Source organism: Geotrypetes seraphini, chromosome 6 (genome assembly GCF_902459505.1).
Source record: "Geotrypetes seraphini chromosome 6, aGeoSer1.1, whole genome shotgun sequence".
NCBI lineage: Eukaryota > Metazoa > Chordata > Amphibia > Gymnophiona > Dermophiidae > Geotrypetes > Geotrypetes seraphini.
This window is the reverse complement of record NC_047089.1, coordinates 57,425,968-57,442,818: the sequence shown is the minus strand read 5'-3', so window position 1 is coordinate 57,442,818 and position 16,851 is coordinate 57,425,968. Positions and strand designations below refer to the sequence as shown.

At 35.8% G+C, this 16,851-nt stretch overlaps 1 protein-coding gene across 1 annotated transcript in view; it reads right to left on the bottom strand.

Annotated features, from left to right (window-relative positions):
* NHLRC3 (NHL repeat containing 3) overlaps positions 1-16,851 on the bottom strand; it is a gene marked incomplete at its 5' end in the record, with an annotated part of 35,329 nt that overhangs the window by 11,549 nt on the left and 6,929 nt on the right. Inside the window, 2 exons of the mRNA XM_033949978.1 lie at positions 10,670-10,870; positions 14,997-15,147. Of these exons, the coding sequence (XP_033805869.1) occupies positions 10,670-10,870; positions 14,997-15,147 (352 nt within the window). The remainder of the gene's footprint in view (positions 1-10,669; positions 10,871-14,996; positions 15,148-16,851) is intronic.

Genomic DNA, 16,851 nt, shown 5'->3' with positions numbered 1-16,851 from the left:
AGAATATTGTTAAGTTTTTTATAAAATGACCCCTGAAAAAATATTGGTATCATACTCATTTGATAACAAACCACAGGCAATACCATCATTTTAATTGTTTGAATTCTTCCCCACCAAGAAAGATGTAATGGATTCCATTGCTCACACATTTCTGTTATTTTTTTCAATAAAAGTTTTTCATTCTCTTTGACTGTGTCTTCTATTGTATTTTTGATCATAATTCCTAAGTATTTTATTCCATCTTCTTTCCAAATAAATGAATATGGGTCAAATAGTCCTTTCGTACAATGAACATTAATTGGGAGGACTTCAGATTTGCTCCAATTAATTTTATATCCAGAAAAAGTGCCGAATTTCTCTAATAAATTAAGTATACATGGAATAGTAGTATCCGGTTCTCTTAAATATAATAAAATATCATCTGCATATGCAGAAAGTTTAAATTCCCAGTTGGAAAACGTGATTCCCTTTATCTCCTTAGTCTTATTTATTGCAATTAATAAAGGTTCTAAGACAATATCAAAAAGTAATGGAGACAAAGGGCATCCTTGTCTAACTCCCCTATGCAAATTAAATCTAGTTGATAAATTATTATTAATATATAATCTTGCACCAGGAGAGCTATACAATGTCTGGATCATTTTAATAAAACCGGAGCCTATACCAAACCATTGTAAAGCTTGATACATAAAATTCCATTCCACTCTATCAAAAGCTTTTTCTGCATCTAAAGATATTAGAAAAGCTGGATCATTTATATTTTTTGCTAAATTTAATGAGTGGAATGCTAGTCTAGTATTATTTGATGAATGTCTTTTAGCAATAAATCCTGTTTGATGTACATCTATAATGAAAGGAAGAGCTTTTGCCAATCTAAGTGCTAATACTTTAGCCATTAATTTATTATCCACATTTAATAACGAAATTGGCCTGTAATTTGAAACCAGAGTAGGATCTTTGTTTGGTTTTGGTAAGACTATAATTATCGATTCTGCCATAGTACCTGAAATATTTTCATTCTTTATTTGATATTGATATAAATTTAACAGATGTGGTAAAATGATATTTTGAAATGATTTATAAAATTCAACAGTATACCCATCTCCACCTGGAGCGGATCCAACTCTAAGAAACTTCAATGCTGTTTCTATTTCTTTTAAAGATATAGGATCTTCTAAACTTCCTTTTATATGATCCGGAATATTAGGTCCAAGAAAGGAATTTAAGAATGTTAATCCTTCTTGTTCTTTATTTTTATAAGAATTAGAAGTGTATAATTCTTTATAAAAATCAAGAAATTGTGTTATAATATCTTTTGTGCTGGTATGTGTGTTACCTTGTATATCTTTTATTGCAATAATCTTAGATTTTCTTTTCTTTGCTTTAAGAAAATTTGCTAATAATTTTCCCGCTTTATTTGAATTGCCATAATATTGTACTTGTTTATTGAAAATGTCTTTTCTCACATATTGAGAAGAAATCTCATTATATTTAACTTTTACTTTTAACAACTCTTGTAATGTATTGTTTTCCCATTTTTTAATTAATTTATTTTCTAATAATTTAATTTGTTTTTCCATATCTTCATATTGTTTTTTAAGTTGTTTTTTAATAAAAGCTGAATAAGAAATAATATTTCCTCTCATTGTTGCTTTAAAAGCATCCCATACAATTTCTATATTAATGTCATCTGAAGAATTAAGTTGAAAGAATTCTTGCATTTTTACTTTAAGATCTTCTAAGAATTTCGAATCTGCTAATAAATCATTATTAAATCTCCATATTGAATTAAATTGATCAATATTATAATTCTTAAGGTTAATCCACACACCAGCATGATCTGAAATTATAATGGGATCTATAACTGCTTTTGATACACGCTACGCTATGTTATTAGTTACAAAAATATAATCAATTCTTGAAAAAGATTTATGGACCTGAGAACAAAAAGAATATTCCCGATCATTAAAATGAAGGATACGCCATATATCTATTAAATTACAAGATTGTATTAAATTATCTAATCCTAAAGATTTTATGATTTTACTTGGTTTCTTGTCCACAATTGGATCCATTACAGCATTGAAATCTCCAGCTACTACTAAGTTAGAAGTAGCCAGTGGTAGTAATATCTGTTGAATTTGATTAAAAAACTCCATTTGGTTCGAATTAGGAGCATAAAGATTAAATAAATCCAGGGTTGTATTTCCCAGATCCATTTTAATATGTATCCATCTTCCTGAAGAGTCAGAATTTATTAATTTAAAATCAGCTTTGCATTTCTTATTTATTATTATCGCTACCCCTGCTTTCTTCCCTATTGCCGGTGAATAAAAACATTTTGATATCCATCCTTCTGTTAGCTTCCTAGATTCAGTGTCCGAAAGGTGTGTCTCTTGTAGGAAATAAATATCTGCGTTTTGCTTATGGAGAAAACCTAATAATTTTTTTCTTTTTATAGGATGATTTAAGCCATTGACATTAATTGAAAAAATTTTAATATCCATTTACTTTTGTAATTAAAATTTGACATGAAATCATATGATTATTATTTTCAGATATCCACACATTGTAATAATATATTTTCCCCATTCTCTTTCTTCCCCTCTTCCCTCCCTCCCCTCCCTTCCCCCCCAATATTATCTGTGTATGCTTGGCAACACGCATCTTAGGTCAGGTATCAAAACACTCCACAAAAGTCCATTTCCTGTTAAGATTCAGATATAAGTCACAAATATATCATATATTACTAAATAACATTAACAATCCATATAATATTTAAACATTTTGCCTTTTTTTTTTCTTTCCCTAATGTTAAATTTAATCTTTTCAATTATTATTTTCTGTATCATTTTCATATTTTATAACTATTAGTATATCTTATTAATTCAGATAATATGAAAAATATTGTAAATTTTTTTTTTTTTTTTTAAATTCATATATATCACCTTTATATTTTCTAATTCTATTTCTTTATAATATTTTTAAGTAATATATAAGTTTATGAATATATTCTAGATCCTTATAATTCTTTTAAACTTATATATTATATAATGAGATGTTTCATTTCTTTGGAAAATAAACAATGTTTCACATATGTGTGCTACTTGTACTATGTGATTTTTTTTTTTCCCGTTCCAGAGCTTCCTTCCTTCATTATACAGAGTCATACCTCATTCATATAACATACTTCCTAGTTTCATTTTTAAGATATATCAAAGTTAAAGATGTGTCATTCCATTATCTTTATTCATCCAAGTAAATATTATTTTTTCTTCCTTTCTTCTTCTTCGTATTTTTTATATCCAGAGTATTATTCATTTCTTTTCAATAGTTTGTTAATTCCGAATAAGTTCCGGTTCCAGCGACGATCTAATTTTAGTTTATTTTGTGATCTTTCATCCGATGTAATCCTTTATCTTTTATTGTCAAGTCTAGTAGTTTATTTATTCATATTTGTTCATAGTTCATCCGGTTTTAAGAGTTATTCTTTACATGTATTTCCTTTTGCAAGGACTTCTGGGATTTGTAGTTCCATTGAATCCGAGAAAGGATTTTTAATAGGTTTATTCTTCCTGTATTGTCTTCTGAGAAGTGGGTTATATATACATACATAGATCTTCATTCATTCTTACATACATTCCATAGGAAGAAAGCTCTGGACCATGATTCAATCACATAATAGTATTTAGGATCTGCTCATTACAGCATCTGTTATTATTAATATCAATAGTTAATTTATTTATTAACTTTCTAAAACCAATTAAGGTCTTATATCTCGTTTTTATATTCAAGTTCTTATTTATTATCTAATAAATATTATATTCTTCCTTGTTTAAAAACTATATTACTTTTATCTAAGATCTTGTATACTTATATGTTAATTTATCATTTAAAGAATCATTCCATTCTAGAATGTAGGAATTTTTTGAACAGAGTCAAAAACATTCTATACCGTTTTTCATCTGCTAAATACTTATTATATTCAATCAATAATTTCAAAAAATACAAGGTGATATTAGCTCTTCTTAATACATATCATTTCCCCTACCTATTTATATTATAAGACATTCAAACTTGACATTCATTATAATAAAATAAAGAAAATTAAGATGACATTGGCATTTCCTGGTTTAGTATATATTTTTGTAGCTCTTCAGGATTATCAAAGGTTAAAGTTTTGTTTGCTATGGTTACTTTCATATTTGCTGGGTATACAAGACCAAATTTTGCTCCCAGTTCACGTAGTTGTGGTCTCAAATCCAGCAGTTTCTTTCTTTTAATTGCTGTGCTTTTTGCAAAATCCGGGACAAAGTGAATACGGGCATCTTGATATTGTAAACCTTTATTCTGTTTTGCAAGATGAAAAATTTCCATGACCTGTTGGTGGCGTAGTAGTTTAAATATCAGTGGCCTCGGTCCTTGATGCTTTTCTGATCTCTTTGTTGGCACTCTATGTGCTCTTTCAATCTCTATGGGATATTTAGTTTGTAGAGGAAGTAGTTTTGGTAATAAGTTTTCTATAAAGGTCACCGGATTCCCCTTTTCTGCTCCTTCCGGTAAACCTATCAGACGAACATTGCTTCTTCTCTCACGATTCGAGTAATCCTCCAGTTCTTTAGTAAGTGTTTCAATTTTCTTTTTTTCAGTTTTTGTGTTTAAAATTTCTTCTTCAACAGTTATCATTCTTTCTTCTAAATCGTTAGATTTTAATTCGATTAGATCCATCTTTTTATTTAATGTTGAAACATCATCTGTTAATTCTGTAACTTTTTTTGTGAGAATTGAAAGCATTTGTTTGATTTCTTTAAGTTCTTTCATTACTTCTGGATCTGCGGTTTTGGATCCTGTCTCTTGTTCGGGCTTTGCTCTCTTGCTGCTTCCAGAGACTGCGAAGTCGTTTTTATTTTGCTTTCCTGACGCCATCGAGTTTATTTTTATCATAAATTTAATCTTAATTCTTCAAATTTTTGCGACTTTTTTATTCTTTCAAGGACTTTTTATATGGAGCTCTTCTGCTAACCGACCTCCTTCATGCGTGTCCAAGCCACGCCCCCCCGATAGATAAAGATCTGAACGGTCCATCCAGTCTGTCTATTAGTTATACCCATTAAAAATACATGATTAAATTGTCCACCTGGTATTGTCTTAGATTCCAAATTCTGAAGTTACCGTCCAAGCTCACTCCAGCCTATCCAACCATCCTGTCTGCAGGATATCTACCATAAAGTCTAGCTAGTAAAGTAAATAACGATAGATAAAGATCTGAACGGTCCATCCAGTCTGTCTATTAGTTATACCCATTAAAAATACATGATTAAATTGTCCACCTGGTATTGTCTTAGGTTCCAAATTCTGAAGTTACCGTCCAAGCTCACTCCAGCCTATCCAACCATCCTGTCTGCAGGATATCTACCATAAAGTCTAGCTAGTAACATCCTCATGTTCCAAGTTAGTGGAGTTCCCACTGATGCCCTCCACAGCCCATCCTACACCAAAACACCACATATGGGAAGTCTGTCCAGTACCGGCCTTAGTTCTTTAATTTACATCCTTTGTTTTCTAATTAGAGATCCTCTATGTTTATCCCACGCTTTTTTTGAATTCCATCACTGTTTTTCTCTCCACCACTTTCCTTGGGAGGGCATTGCAGGCATTTATCACCCTCTCCATGAAAAAGAATTTCCTAACATTGCTCCTGAGTCTTCCTCCCTGCAACCTCAAATTATGCCCTCTAGTTTTACCATTTTTTCTTCTCTGGAAAAGATTTGGTTCTATGGTAATAGCTTTCAAGTATTTAAACATCTGTATCATATCTCCTCTGTCACTCCTTTCCTCCAGTGTATACATATTTAGGTCTTCCAGTCTCTTTTCATACTTCTTTTTGTTCAAACCCTTTACCATTTTTGTCACCTTCCTCTGGACCACTTCAAGTCTTTTTATATCTTTTACCAGATACGGCTTCCAAAAATGAACACAATACTCCAAATGTGACCTCATCAACACTTCCCTTCTTCTGCTGGTTATTTCTCTTTCTATAAAGCCTAGTATCCTTCTGGCTACAGCCACTGCCTTATCACACTGTTTAGATGCCTTTAGATCCTCAGACACAATCACCCCAAGGTCCCTCTCTCTGTCAGTGCTTATCAGCCTCTCACCTCCGAGCACATATGGTTCCCTCGGATTTCCCCCCCCACAAATGCATCACATCTTCACACTGAATTTGAGTTGCCAGACATTAGACCATTCTTCTAACTTTTGCAGATTCTTTTTCATGTTTTCCACTCTCTCCAGGGTGTCCACTCAGTTACAAATCTTGGTTATCATCCGCAATGTCGTTTACAAACATAGTGAACAGAATCGGTCCCAGCACCGATCCCTGAGGCATTCCACTGCTCACATTTTCCTCCTCCAAGCGAATCCCATTAACCACCATCCTCTGGCGTCTGTCCGTCAACCAGATTCTAATTCAGTTTACCACTTTGGACCCTAACTTCAGCCCATGGAGTTTGTTTAAGACCCGCCTATGAGGAACCGTGTCAAAAGCTTTGCTGAAATCTACGTAAACTACAACTAGTGCACGTCCTTGATCCAATTCTCTAGTCACCCAGTCAAAGAATTCAATCAGATTTGTTTGGCATGATTTATCTTTAGTAAACCCATGTTGCCTTGGATCTTGTAATCCGTTAGATTCTAAGAATTTTACTATCCTTTCCTTCAGCAACGTTTCCATTATTTTTCCAATAACTGAAGTAATGTTTACTGGCCTGTAGTTTCCCTCTTCATCTCTGCAACCACTTTTGTGAAGAGGGACCACATCCGCTCTTCTCCAGTCCCATGGAACTTCTCCCATCTCTGAAGACTTATTGAACAAATCTTTAAGAGGACCCACCAGAACCTCTCAGAATGCCCTCAATATCTTGGGATGAATCCCGTCTTGTCCCATATCTTTGGCCACCTTCAATTTTTTAAGTTGTTCATAAACACTTTCTTCCATGAATGGTGCATTATCCACTCCATTCTCAGGTGTAACTTTGCTAACCAATCGCAGTCTTTCTCCGTGTTTTTCTTCTGTGAATACTGAACAGAAGTATTTGTTTAGCACATTTGCTTTGTCCTCATCACTCTCCACATAGATGTTCATCCCTTCTTTCAGTCTTGTAATTCCTTTTTTTTTCTTTCTCCTTTCACTAATATACCTGAAAAAAATTTTGTCTCCCTTTTTAATATTTATAGCCATTTGCTCTTCCGCCAGACGTATCTTTCTCTTGACTTCTTTCAGTTTCATCAGATATTTCTTTCTGTACTCCTCTTCTTGAATATTTTTTTATATTTCATGAATGCCAATTCTTTTGCCTTTATTTTTTCCACCACTAGTTTGGAGAATCATATCGGTTTCCTTTTTCTCTTATTTTTATTAATTTTCTTCACATAAAGGTCAGTAGCTCTTTTTATTGCATCTTTCAACTTAGACCACTGTTTTCCACTTCTCTTATGTCTTAAGATGACAGCAGGAGGGATACGGTCCCCGTCCCCGCAGCATCCACAATCCTCCATTCTCAGCATCCTCGATTATTGCAACATCATTTACCTAGGCTCCATGAAGAAAACCACCAGGAGACTAAAACTGATTCAGAACACGGCCGTCCGCCTTATATATGGCCTAAACAAATGGGAACATATCACCCCTTACTACCATAAACTGCACTGGCTACCATTTGAATCCAGAGTACTATTCAAGTTCGCATGCCTCAGCTACAAAACGGTGTTTGGTCTATCCCCAAGCTACCTCATCCCCCACTTTAAATTAGATCACAATAATAAGAACTCTCGCAGAATTCATCTATTCGCCTTCCCCTCCCTAAAACTATGTCAAACTATGTCAACTTAAACGATTCGTCGACAAAACCTTCTCCTTCCAGGCGGCCAAACTAAACTCATGGCTTGCCCAAATTATACTTGATGCCCCCACTTACCTGGACTTCAGAAAAAAACTCAAAACTCACTTATTCCATAGACAGAATCCCTAACTCTCCCACTCGCTCCTTCTACTCCCTTCAATACACATGAACCTCCACCTTCCCCCCCTAATGTACCCTCCAAACCAACTAACTTCACTGACCGGTTTTTTTCCCTCCTATTGTACACTCTTGTATTTTCCTATTGTACTCCATTGGATATTCTGTCAACTTCATTGACCTGTACACCCCAAAAAATGTTAATTCTTGTCAACTTAAATGACATGTTCATTCCAAAAAATGTTAATTCCCAATGGTACCTTCTTTTGTAACATTATTAATTGCTGTGAACCGCCTAGAACTCTCTGGGTATGGCGATATACAAAATAAAGTTATTATTATTATTACCCAGTCCCTCCTTCTCGCAGGCCCTCTACTCCAAAATGGCGGGCCTTCCCCTTCCCAGTGCATCCTGGGCCTGTGAGCAGGAGGGACTGGGCATCACTCCTGCTGTCATCTTAATGTAGAGGTATGGGGGAAGGGGTGGTTCAGGAGGAGGCAGGCATTTGGTAGCAGGAGAGAGTGGACATCCCCCTGCAAATTTTTATTAAAGTACCGGGGGCGTTCATCGTGGCAGCAGAAGGAAGTGGAAATCTCTCCTGCTGATTTTTATTTAAGTACTGGTTTGTGACGGTAGGAGGGAATATACATCCTTCCTTCTTTATTTTGGCTCGTGTGGGGGGAGGGGGGGACTATTTTTTATGGGGCAAATATTGTGTGTGTGTTTACACATACATATCTGTGCCCACAGAAAAAAACTGAAAAATAGGCAGACCTGTCGGGTCACTATTAGCAATGTTAGGCTATCAATCGGATGTCTCGTTTTAAAATTAATGACCTCATTTTAAAAGTAATGAGGTTGTTTGTATACTAGAGTTGGAAAATGTACAAACGCACGGAAAACCATGTGGTGAGCCGTTTTCAACATCAGGTCAGCAAATTCGGTCGATAGTTAAATTGGTTTAGAGATCATCGGTATACGATCAGAGCATTTAGTGCATCTAGCCCTCTTTTCATAGATGTCCATACTGCATGGAGGTCCAAATTCTGATTCTATAAAGTCAGAATAAGGATGTCTAAAACTGCATTATGCACTTGTGGCACAGAGGCATAGTCTGGGCCAAAATATAGACACCTAACTCTGATTTCAGAAGGGGAAGGAATAGGGATGCCCATTTTCATAAAAGATGAACATCAATATTTAGACCTGGTACCTGGCACGACTAGGTTACAGAAAGATGCTCTGTTTGAGCAGTTCTTCACTAGAAGGCGTGGCAAAGTCACAACATGTATTTTTTTGTTCCTAGAGGGCTCACAGTTGAAGAAAAAAAAAAGAAAAATTGCAAAGAATTGCAGTGGGATTTGAACCAGTGACCTCTGGTTCTCTGTCATCTGCTCTAACCATTAAGTTACTCCTCCATATGGACGTCTATTTGGCTATTTTATAACATACCCACCAAAGATATTGCTCTCTGCACATGTACTGTGGTATTCCAAATAAACACACACTCAGAAAAACTTAATCTTTTCAAAACACATATAACAGCCTATCCAGAATAAACTTTTTTTTTTCTCAGACACTCAGATAATGCAAACGGCATTTACTTTACTGCTGTTAATGCACCCAGATTCATCACATTTTTCTAAAGCTTTATTAAATAATTTTTCTGTCATCTTTGAACCTCAATCTTAAAGTTTCAAGTTTTATTATGGCTCGATATACCATTTTAATTTCCAAAACAGTTTACATCATACAAATTAAAAAAAAAAATCATTTAAAAAGGGGTAGTGACATATATGCTAAAAATTTCTATTGACTAGACATGGTACAAAAGGGAAATGGAGAGTTGCATTACTTTAAAAAAAAAAAAAAAGAGAGATGCTAGAGGGAAAAACATTAGGGTGGGAAGGGTTATCTGGGATATGCCCTTTGTCTAAATTTCATATGCGTCTTTAAAGAGAAAGATTTTTAGATTGGACCTGAAATTATTAGAATAAGTTTTAGGGCATCTTAGGGCTGTGGGGAGAGAGTTCCATCTTAGGGCTCCATCTTAGGGCTGTGGGGAGAGAGTTCCATAATGTAGGTGCAATTACTGAATATACGGTTTTTCGTATTGCGTCGTAGAATAACCATCGAACAGAGGGGATTATAAGGTGTTGTTATGATCAAATTGATCATGAGGTTCAGAATTCTGGGTTCTGATGAGTTTCACCAGACCTGCTTCCTCACAGAACCGACTTCAATTTCGGCTTAGTCTAACAAAGCTTCTTTTGTCCTTCTTGAACTCTGATTTAGACAACACTCCAAGCTAAGTACAAGATTTTTCATAGTTATACAAATTTAATATTGATGGACTGATGGCAAACAAAGAGAAAACATTGGAAGGAAGGCGCATTTAGGGGTGTGACCCTGGATGTGGTCTTTCTACCAACTCAGTTCTGAGCACTTTTTTGCCTCTCAAGGCATCTAGCCATAGTATGGAAAGTAATACACATTGAGTGGGGTGAGTTTTTTTGGGTTTTTTGCAACATTGGACTAACTGGCAATCATCATGCAAGCTGGAAATGTTAAGTCTATCATTAAACTCTCCAAGAACACTTTTCCCCAGGGATTGCCTATCAGGATTTTACATGTTCAATCTTTATCATACCTTCTGACAGTTTGAGAAGCCTATTATTCAATCCACCATCTCCATCTACAATGTATAATTCACCAGTTGTGTCCACAAATATCTCCGCTGGCTGATCAAACTGTAGTGGATTCAGATTGGAGCCTGCTCTGCCAGGAGTCCCAAGAACTTGAAGAAGGTCACCAGAAGATGAATACTGCTTAATTGTGTGTCCATGTGCCCCTATATAGATGAAAATGTAGAGGAGCTTCACAACAAAAATGCAAAAGCATGGTATCAAAATAAAATCTTTTCTGAATGCAAAAATTTTTCTGTTAATGTTAAAAAAATAAATACAATTAATGACAGCAACTAACAAGTTAAAATTACATATCAAATTTAAACTGCTGTGCTGGAAAATATTTTAAAATAGCATTTTAACAAACATCACATTCACATGGTTTTCACAAATTGATCTGAATAGTTTTTCTCCCACTAAAATACTTTTTTTAAAACCTTTTTACAATTTTCTTGCACAAAGTAATAGAAGAAACTAATGTTAATTGTTGGCAAGATGCATTTTTTCATTAGATGCACAAAGATAGAAAACACTAGCAGATCACCTATTCAAAGTAAACTGTTTATATCTGGGGAAAGCTCAATATACTCACTACTGATAGCCCTCTCGTATCACTTCAAATTTATGAATTAGCTTAGAACTTAGAATCTTCTTCCCTCTATTGATTGTCTCAAATTTATTGCAATTTCTGATTAATAGGGGAAAGTGCCTCAGATCCCCGTGTGCTGCAAGTATGAAACTAAGCAGACACACTGGAAAGAGTAACTACCTCACTGGCTCAAACCCCTCCCATCCCGTCCAATGTGTGTATGATTCAATAGCTATGCGCAAAAGGTATTCATTTACTCCTTCTATACGCTGTGCAAACACTTATCTTGTTCTCTCTTTTTCCTGTATATATTATTGAAAGCTCAATATACCAAAGAGATTGAGATGCTGCCTTCCACTGTACTTCAAAAGATAGATGGCGTTAATCGGACCACTGCATTTTAGGGAAATTCTATACAAGTCTGGAAAGTTTAATTATCGATCTACTATTACTACTAGTCATTTCTATAGCACTATTAGATGTACACAGCGCTGTACACATTATATGCAGGCATTTTCTCTGTCCCTATTGGGCTTACAATCTAAGCTTTTGTACCTGGGACAATGGAGGGTTACGTGACTTGCCCAGGGTCACAAGGAGGTGCAGTGGGAATGGAACTCAGTTCCCCAGGATCTTATCTTGCTGAACTAACCATTAGGCTAGGCCTCCACTCCCTCGCTATCTTTTCTTCCTTATGGGCAATTTTCAGACTTTCTGTGCAGTTTGCAAATCCTGTAAGTTCATTTTCTCTTTGAGAACCTGCTGGTGTACATATTTGGGGTAATTCTGAAAAAGTCACAAAAAGTTAGATGCTAGGATGCTGTGTGCCAAGTGTGAATTCTATACCAGCAATTATGTGTACCGGTTATAGAAAAGTGCCAGTTACATGTGTAAAATTAAATTTGCAAATTAGCTGTTATTTAGCACCAACCAATAATTGCTGATAACTGGAATTAATACATGCTGGCACCAACTTGTAATTACACCCATAACTGCACTTTTTTTTTTGGGGGGGGGGGGATGGGAGGATTTATCAACATTAGCTATTGTTAAGTCTGGTTATTTTACAAGTTGTGCTAATGTAGCACAGGATCTCATTGAATAAAATTGATCAGTGCTAAAATAGCAAGAGTTAATGGTAAAATACCCAAACTTAATGGTAGCCAACACTGATAACTTTCCCCCTCAGTCACTATTCTAGAAACTTAGCATGCAAAACCTATATCACTTAACTGCAAGAAGGTATGCATGTGGGAGAAGCATGGGTGGGCCAGGGCATTCTAATACGTGCAAGCTAAGATTCTAGAACACTGTCATTTATGAGCGTAATCGCAACTTTAGCCGTGGTCATTACACCAGGTCAACATAGCGAAAGCAGCCATGCCTAAATGCTGGTGCATAAATGCCCACTTATGTTACTATTCTGCAGGTTATACAAAATGCAGCAGCACGTTTGATAATGGGTGTGTCTAAATATGACCATATTTCACCATATCTCAAAAAACTTCATAGGCTTCCAGTCGCCTTCAGCGTACAATATAAAGCAGTGATGATTTGTCATCAATTCCTGTATGGAAACATCCCAGAATTGCTTAAAAAGTAATATACTCAGCTATACACCAATGAGATCCCTGCGTTCTGAGAGTTTGGCCTTACTGAAAACACCCGTGAATCTAAGACTTGTTGAGACAGGTAAAAGGACCTTTTGTTGTGCAGGAGTTAAGTTCTGGAACTCCTTAGTGGGCCAAATACGAAACTGCTGTGAAAAGGGTAGGTTCAGAAAATTACTAAAGACGCAGCTTTTCGTAGATGCCTTTTTTTTTAGTTAACTTAGCTAAAACTGATGAATCAAGTTTCAAGTTTATTAGGTTTCTTGATTAATCGCTTAATCAGACTTCTAAGCGATGTACATGAATTATCCATGAGCCCTGCTATCCACTCTATGCTATTTTCTTGAGAATTGTGTGTAATCTTACTTTTATTAGATGAGTATCTTATTATTTATTTGTTTTTATTCTGTTATTTTAACACTGTGTAAGCCAAGTACACCGTTTAGTTTTAGACAGTATATACATTTTTTAAAAATAAATAATGTTAATTAGGTGTGTAATTGCCAATACAGAATTTGTACTTTACACGCAGTATCCTGAAAAGATCACCAAAATTTAGGTGATGGAATTATCTCCAACGTGTGCTATTACTAGTATATAAAATGAACCACCATGTCTTCTGGGAGGCAAATTGAATCTTCAAAAAAATAAAACAAGCACAAGGGTCTTTTACTAAAGATTAGTGCATTTATCTGCAGCAGGGCCCATAAGAATAAAATTAGCATGAAACATGTGCCAGTCTTTAGTAAAAGACCCCCATAATTTTTATTAATTGACCAGCAACTGTGTTCAGTAGCATATGCTTACAATGCAAATAAGAAGGTACATATTGATATAGAAAAATGCACATAGATTTCCAAAACTTCAAGACAAAGAAGGCCAGCTCAGTATTCCAGTTGTAACATGTACAAATTGTACTTAGTTTCAACAAGTGTGGCCACCAATGTTCTATAATGACATCAGCTACTATGGGCTCCTTTTACTAAGGTGCGCTTGCACAGGAAATTACCGCGTGCGGCAATGTAGCGCACGCTAAAGCCCTAGTGCACCTTTGTAAAAGGAGTCCTATGTGTTAGATCATGTTTTATATTTGTTCAGAGAAGCTGGGCCACTAGTACAGTGTCCCGCAAACTTTCTCGAGCCGCAGCACACTAAAAGTAGTGGCCGTGACTCGAGGCACCATGAAGTGCGAGAATATTACCATGATGACATCATGCGCACGTGTGATATCATCTTGTCGATGTCCGCGTGTGTGTGAAGGCCCTGAGATGCCAGTGACGGGTGCCAGAAGGGAAGGGGCCAGAGAGAAGGATAGGTGCTGGCACCCACTGAGTGCCACGAGAGGCATGTCCTGTAGGCCAGTGTTCTTCAACCACCGGTCCATGGACCAGTGCCGGTCCACAGAAATTTCCTGCCGGTCCACAGGGTGAGTACGTGCATCAGGCCCAAAACAGTGTTCTTCAACCGCCGGTCCACGGTGCGATCGATGCGGCGTTATCTTCGAGCCAGCTCCCTCTTCCTAACTGATTCGGTGCACAAAGCCACGGGCAGTGGCTCCTATGGGCATCCTGCGCCTGAACCGGAAGCCTTCTCTATGACATTGCAACGTCAGAGGGAAGGCTTCCAGATGAGGCATGGGACGTGCAAGGTGCAATTAGTACTATTATGGGGCGGGGTCTGCAGTGGTGATTGGGTAGAGATGGGCGGGGCCTGGCCCACAACTTAGCCCAGTGTTCTTCAACCGCCGGTCCACGGACTGTTGCCGGTCCACAGAATAATTCTTTTATTTCTGCCGGTCCATAGGTGTAAAAAGGTTGAAAAACACTGCTGTAGGCAATCAGCTGACGCCGGCACCTCTCCTCCTCCCCAGTGTACCGCGGCACACCTGAAATCTCAGGAGGCACACAGTTTGAGATACACTGGTCTAGTAGGAAAGAAAAATCCATAGCTGCATGAAGGCACCTGGTTCATCAGTTTGCTCCACAAACATTCAAAAATGGCAGCTGGAAGGATTAAAACAAGTGCTGTAAGCACAGATTCTTAGAAAAGCTAGCCAGATCTATATAAAAAGTAACTTCCTGCTTAACTTACCATTACCTACATCTGTAATCCAAATGGATGTCTCTGTGCCCCTGCTGACCACAAATATACCATGAGGCATTTCAATTGTTGTAGTATCCCAAGCATTCAAGAAACTTCCATCTTCTGTGAATACTAATACCTTAGATATATTTTCCCCTCTCTGAAAAGATGCAACATATCATTTCACTATCCGATTAAATGCGCCAGCTTGATCAAAAAGCATTTATATACTAGCATAATTGAATATATATATATATATATAATTTTAATGGAAACCACTTTAGAGGTGGTATATAAATTAATTAAATATATAAATATATATATATATATATATATATATATATATATATATAAGGATGTATGCGTTTAGGCACGAACCTAGTTTCAGAAGATGCATGTTTAACCTACAGTATTCTATAAGTTACTCGTGTAACAGTGGGAGACTACGTTACCGCGGCACAATGTGCCTGCCTTTTTGATCACATGCACATTGTGCCGCGGTAACATGTAGTCTCCCACTGTTTAACTTCACAATTTACTAGCATAAACAGTGTTAATACTGGTGCCTTTCCTGATGAAGCTCTCTTAATTCTAATATGAGCGAAATGGAGATCTTCCGTCGTCATGTCATGAAGCTAAGTACTTCATAATCTATATATTTTTGAATTGGAGAGTACTATTTAGTAGATGAAAACCAGTACTTTAATTAATTAACAAAATGATTTGCAAGTATTCAGATGAAGCAAAACAAGTTTTGTATAACATTCAACATATTAAAAAATTATATTTTAAAATTAAAACAATAAAAATAAAAAAGAATGTTTTGATAAAAATTGAGAAAATAGGAGAATATACAGGACCAATGATAGCTCACCCTATGGTTATTGGCTTGTAATATATATCGGGCCTTTAGCTGTGAGCGCTTGAGATCCTTAAGTATTTCTCCTCTATATCCAGTTTGGATATTTTCTCTTGTGTTTTAGCCAATTTGGTGATTGTTTAGTGTGTTTCACAAGATTTTTTGAGGTGTATTGACATGAAATATTTATACCAATTTAAAAAAAAAAGGTCATACTGGCTAAGAATTTGGGATGCACTGTTTTAATTCAAAATATATATAATAGTGAAATAATCTCATAGCAATATTTTCTTCAAGTTTCAATAAAAATGGAGCCCCGTTCAGCTATGTACTAAAGATAACTCCCGTTTCTATAGCAGTTAAATTGAATTGAATAATTTGAATGAACAGTAGAAGAATACTAACGATTAATTATATAGTGGAAGATGGGGGGAAGACCAATGAGGAGGCTAGCTACGTTAAACCTGTAACCTGAATGAAATAATATCCAACACTCTGTTTACCCTTATATCTCTCTAATACTCTTTTATCTATCAAACGTTATCTAAAACCCATAATTTCACCCTATTCTTATCTCCTAAAGACCTCCACTTCCCTTTGGTAACTCTTTACCCAACGTATATTACCTTAAAAATTCTATGTCATCGCTTATTCTATTCCTTCAAATTTTGAATGTAATTTTTGTTTTAGTTTGGATGTAATCCGCCTTGAACCGCAAGGTAATGGCGGAATAGAAATCACTAATGTAATGTAATGTAATGGTTCAGGTGTGGTCGCTGAGGTCTATCCTCTTTCCAAGTCTGATTAATATAACATTGAAAAGTACTAAGTTTTTGTCTAAATTATTATATTGAAAAGCTACGGGAGATACTGGAAAGTTGAAAATATTTACTGAAAACTTGAAGAAAATATTGCTGCGAGGTTATTTCACTATTTATATATGTTAGCTTTAAGATTAACCTTACAATAAAAGAACTTTGAAGCCAAGCCAAATTTTGTTGCTAT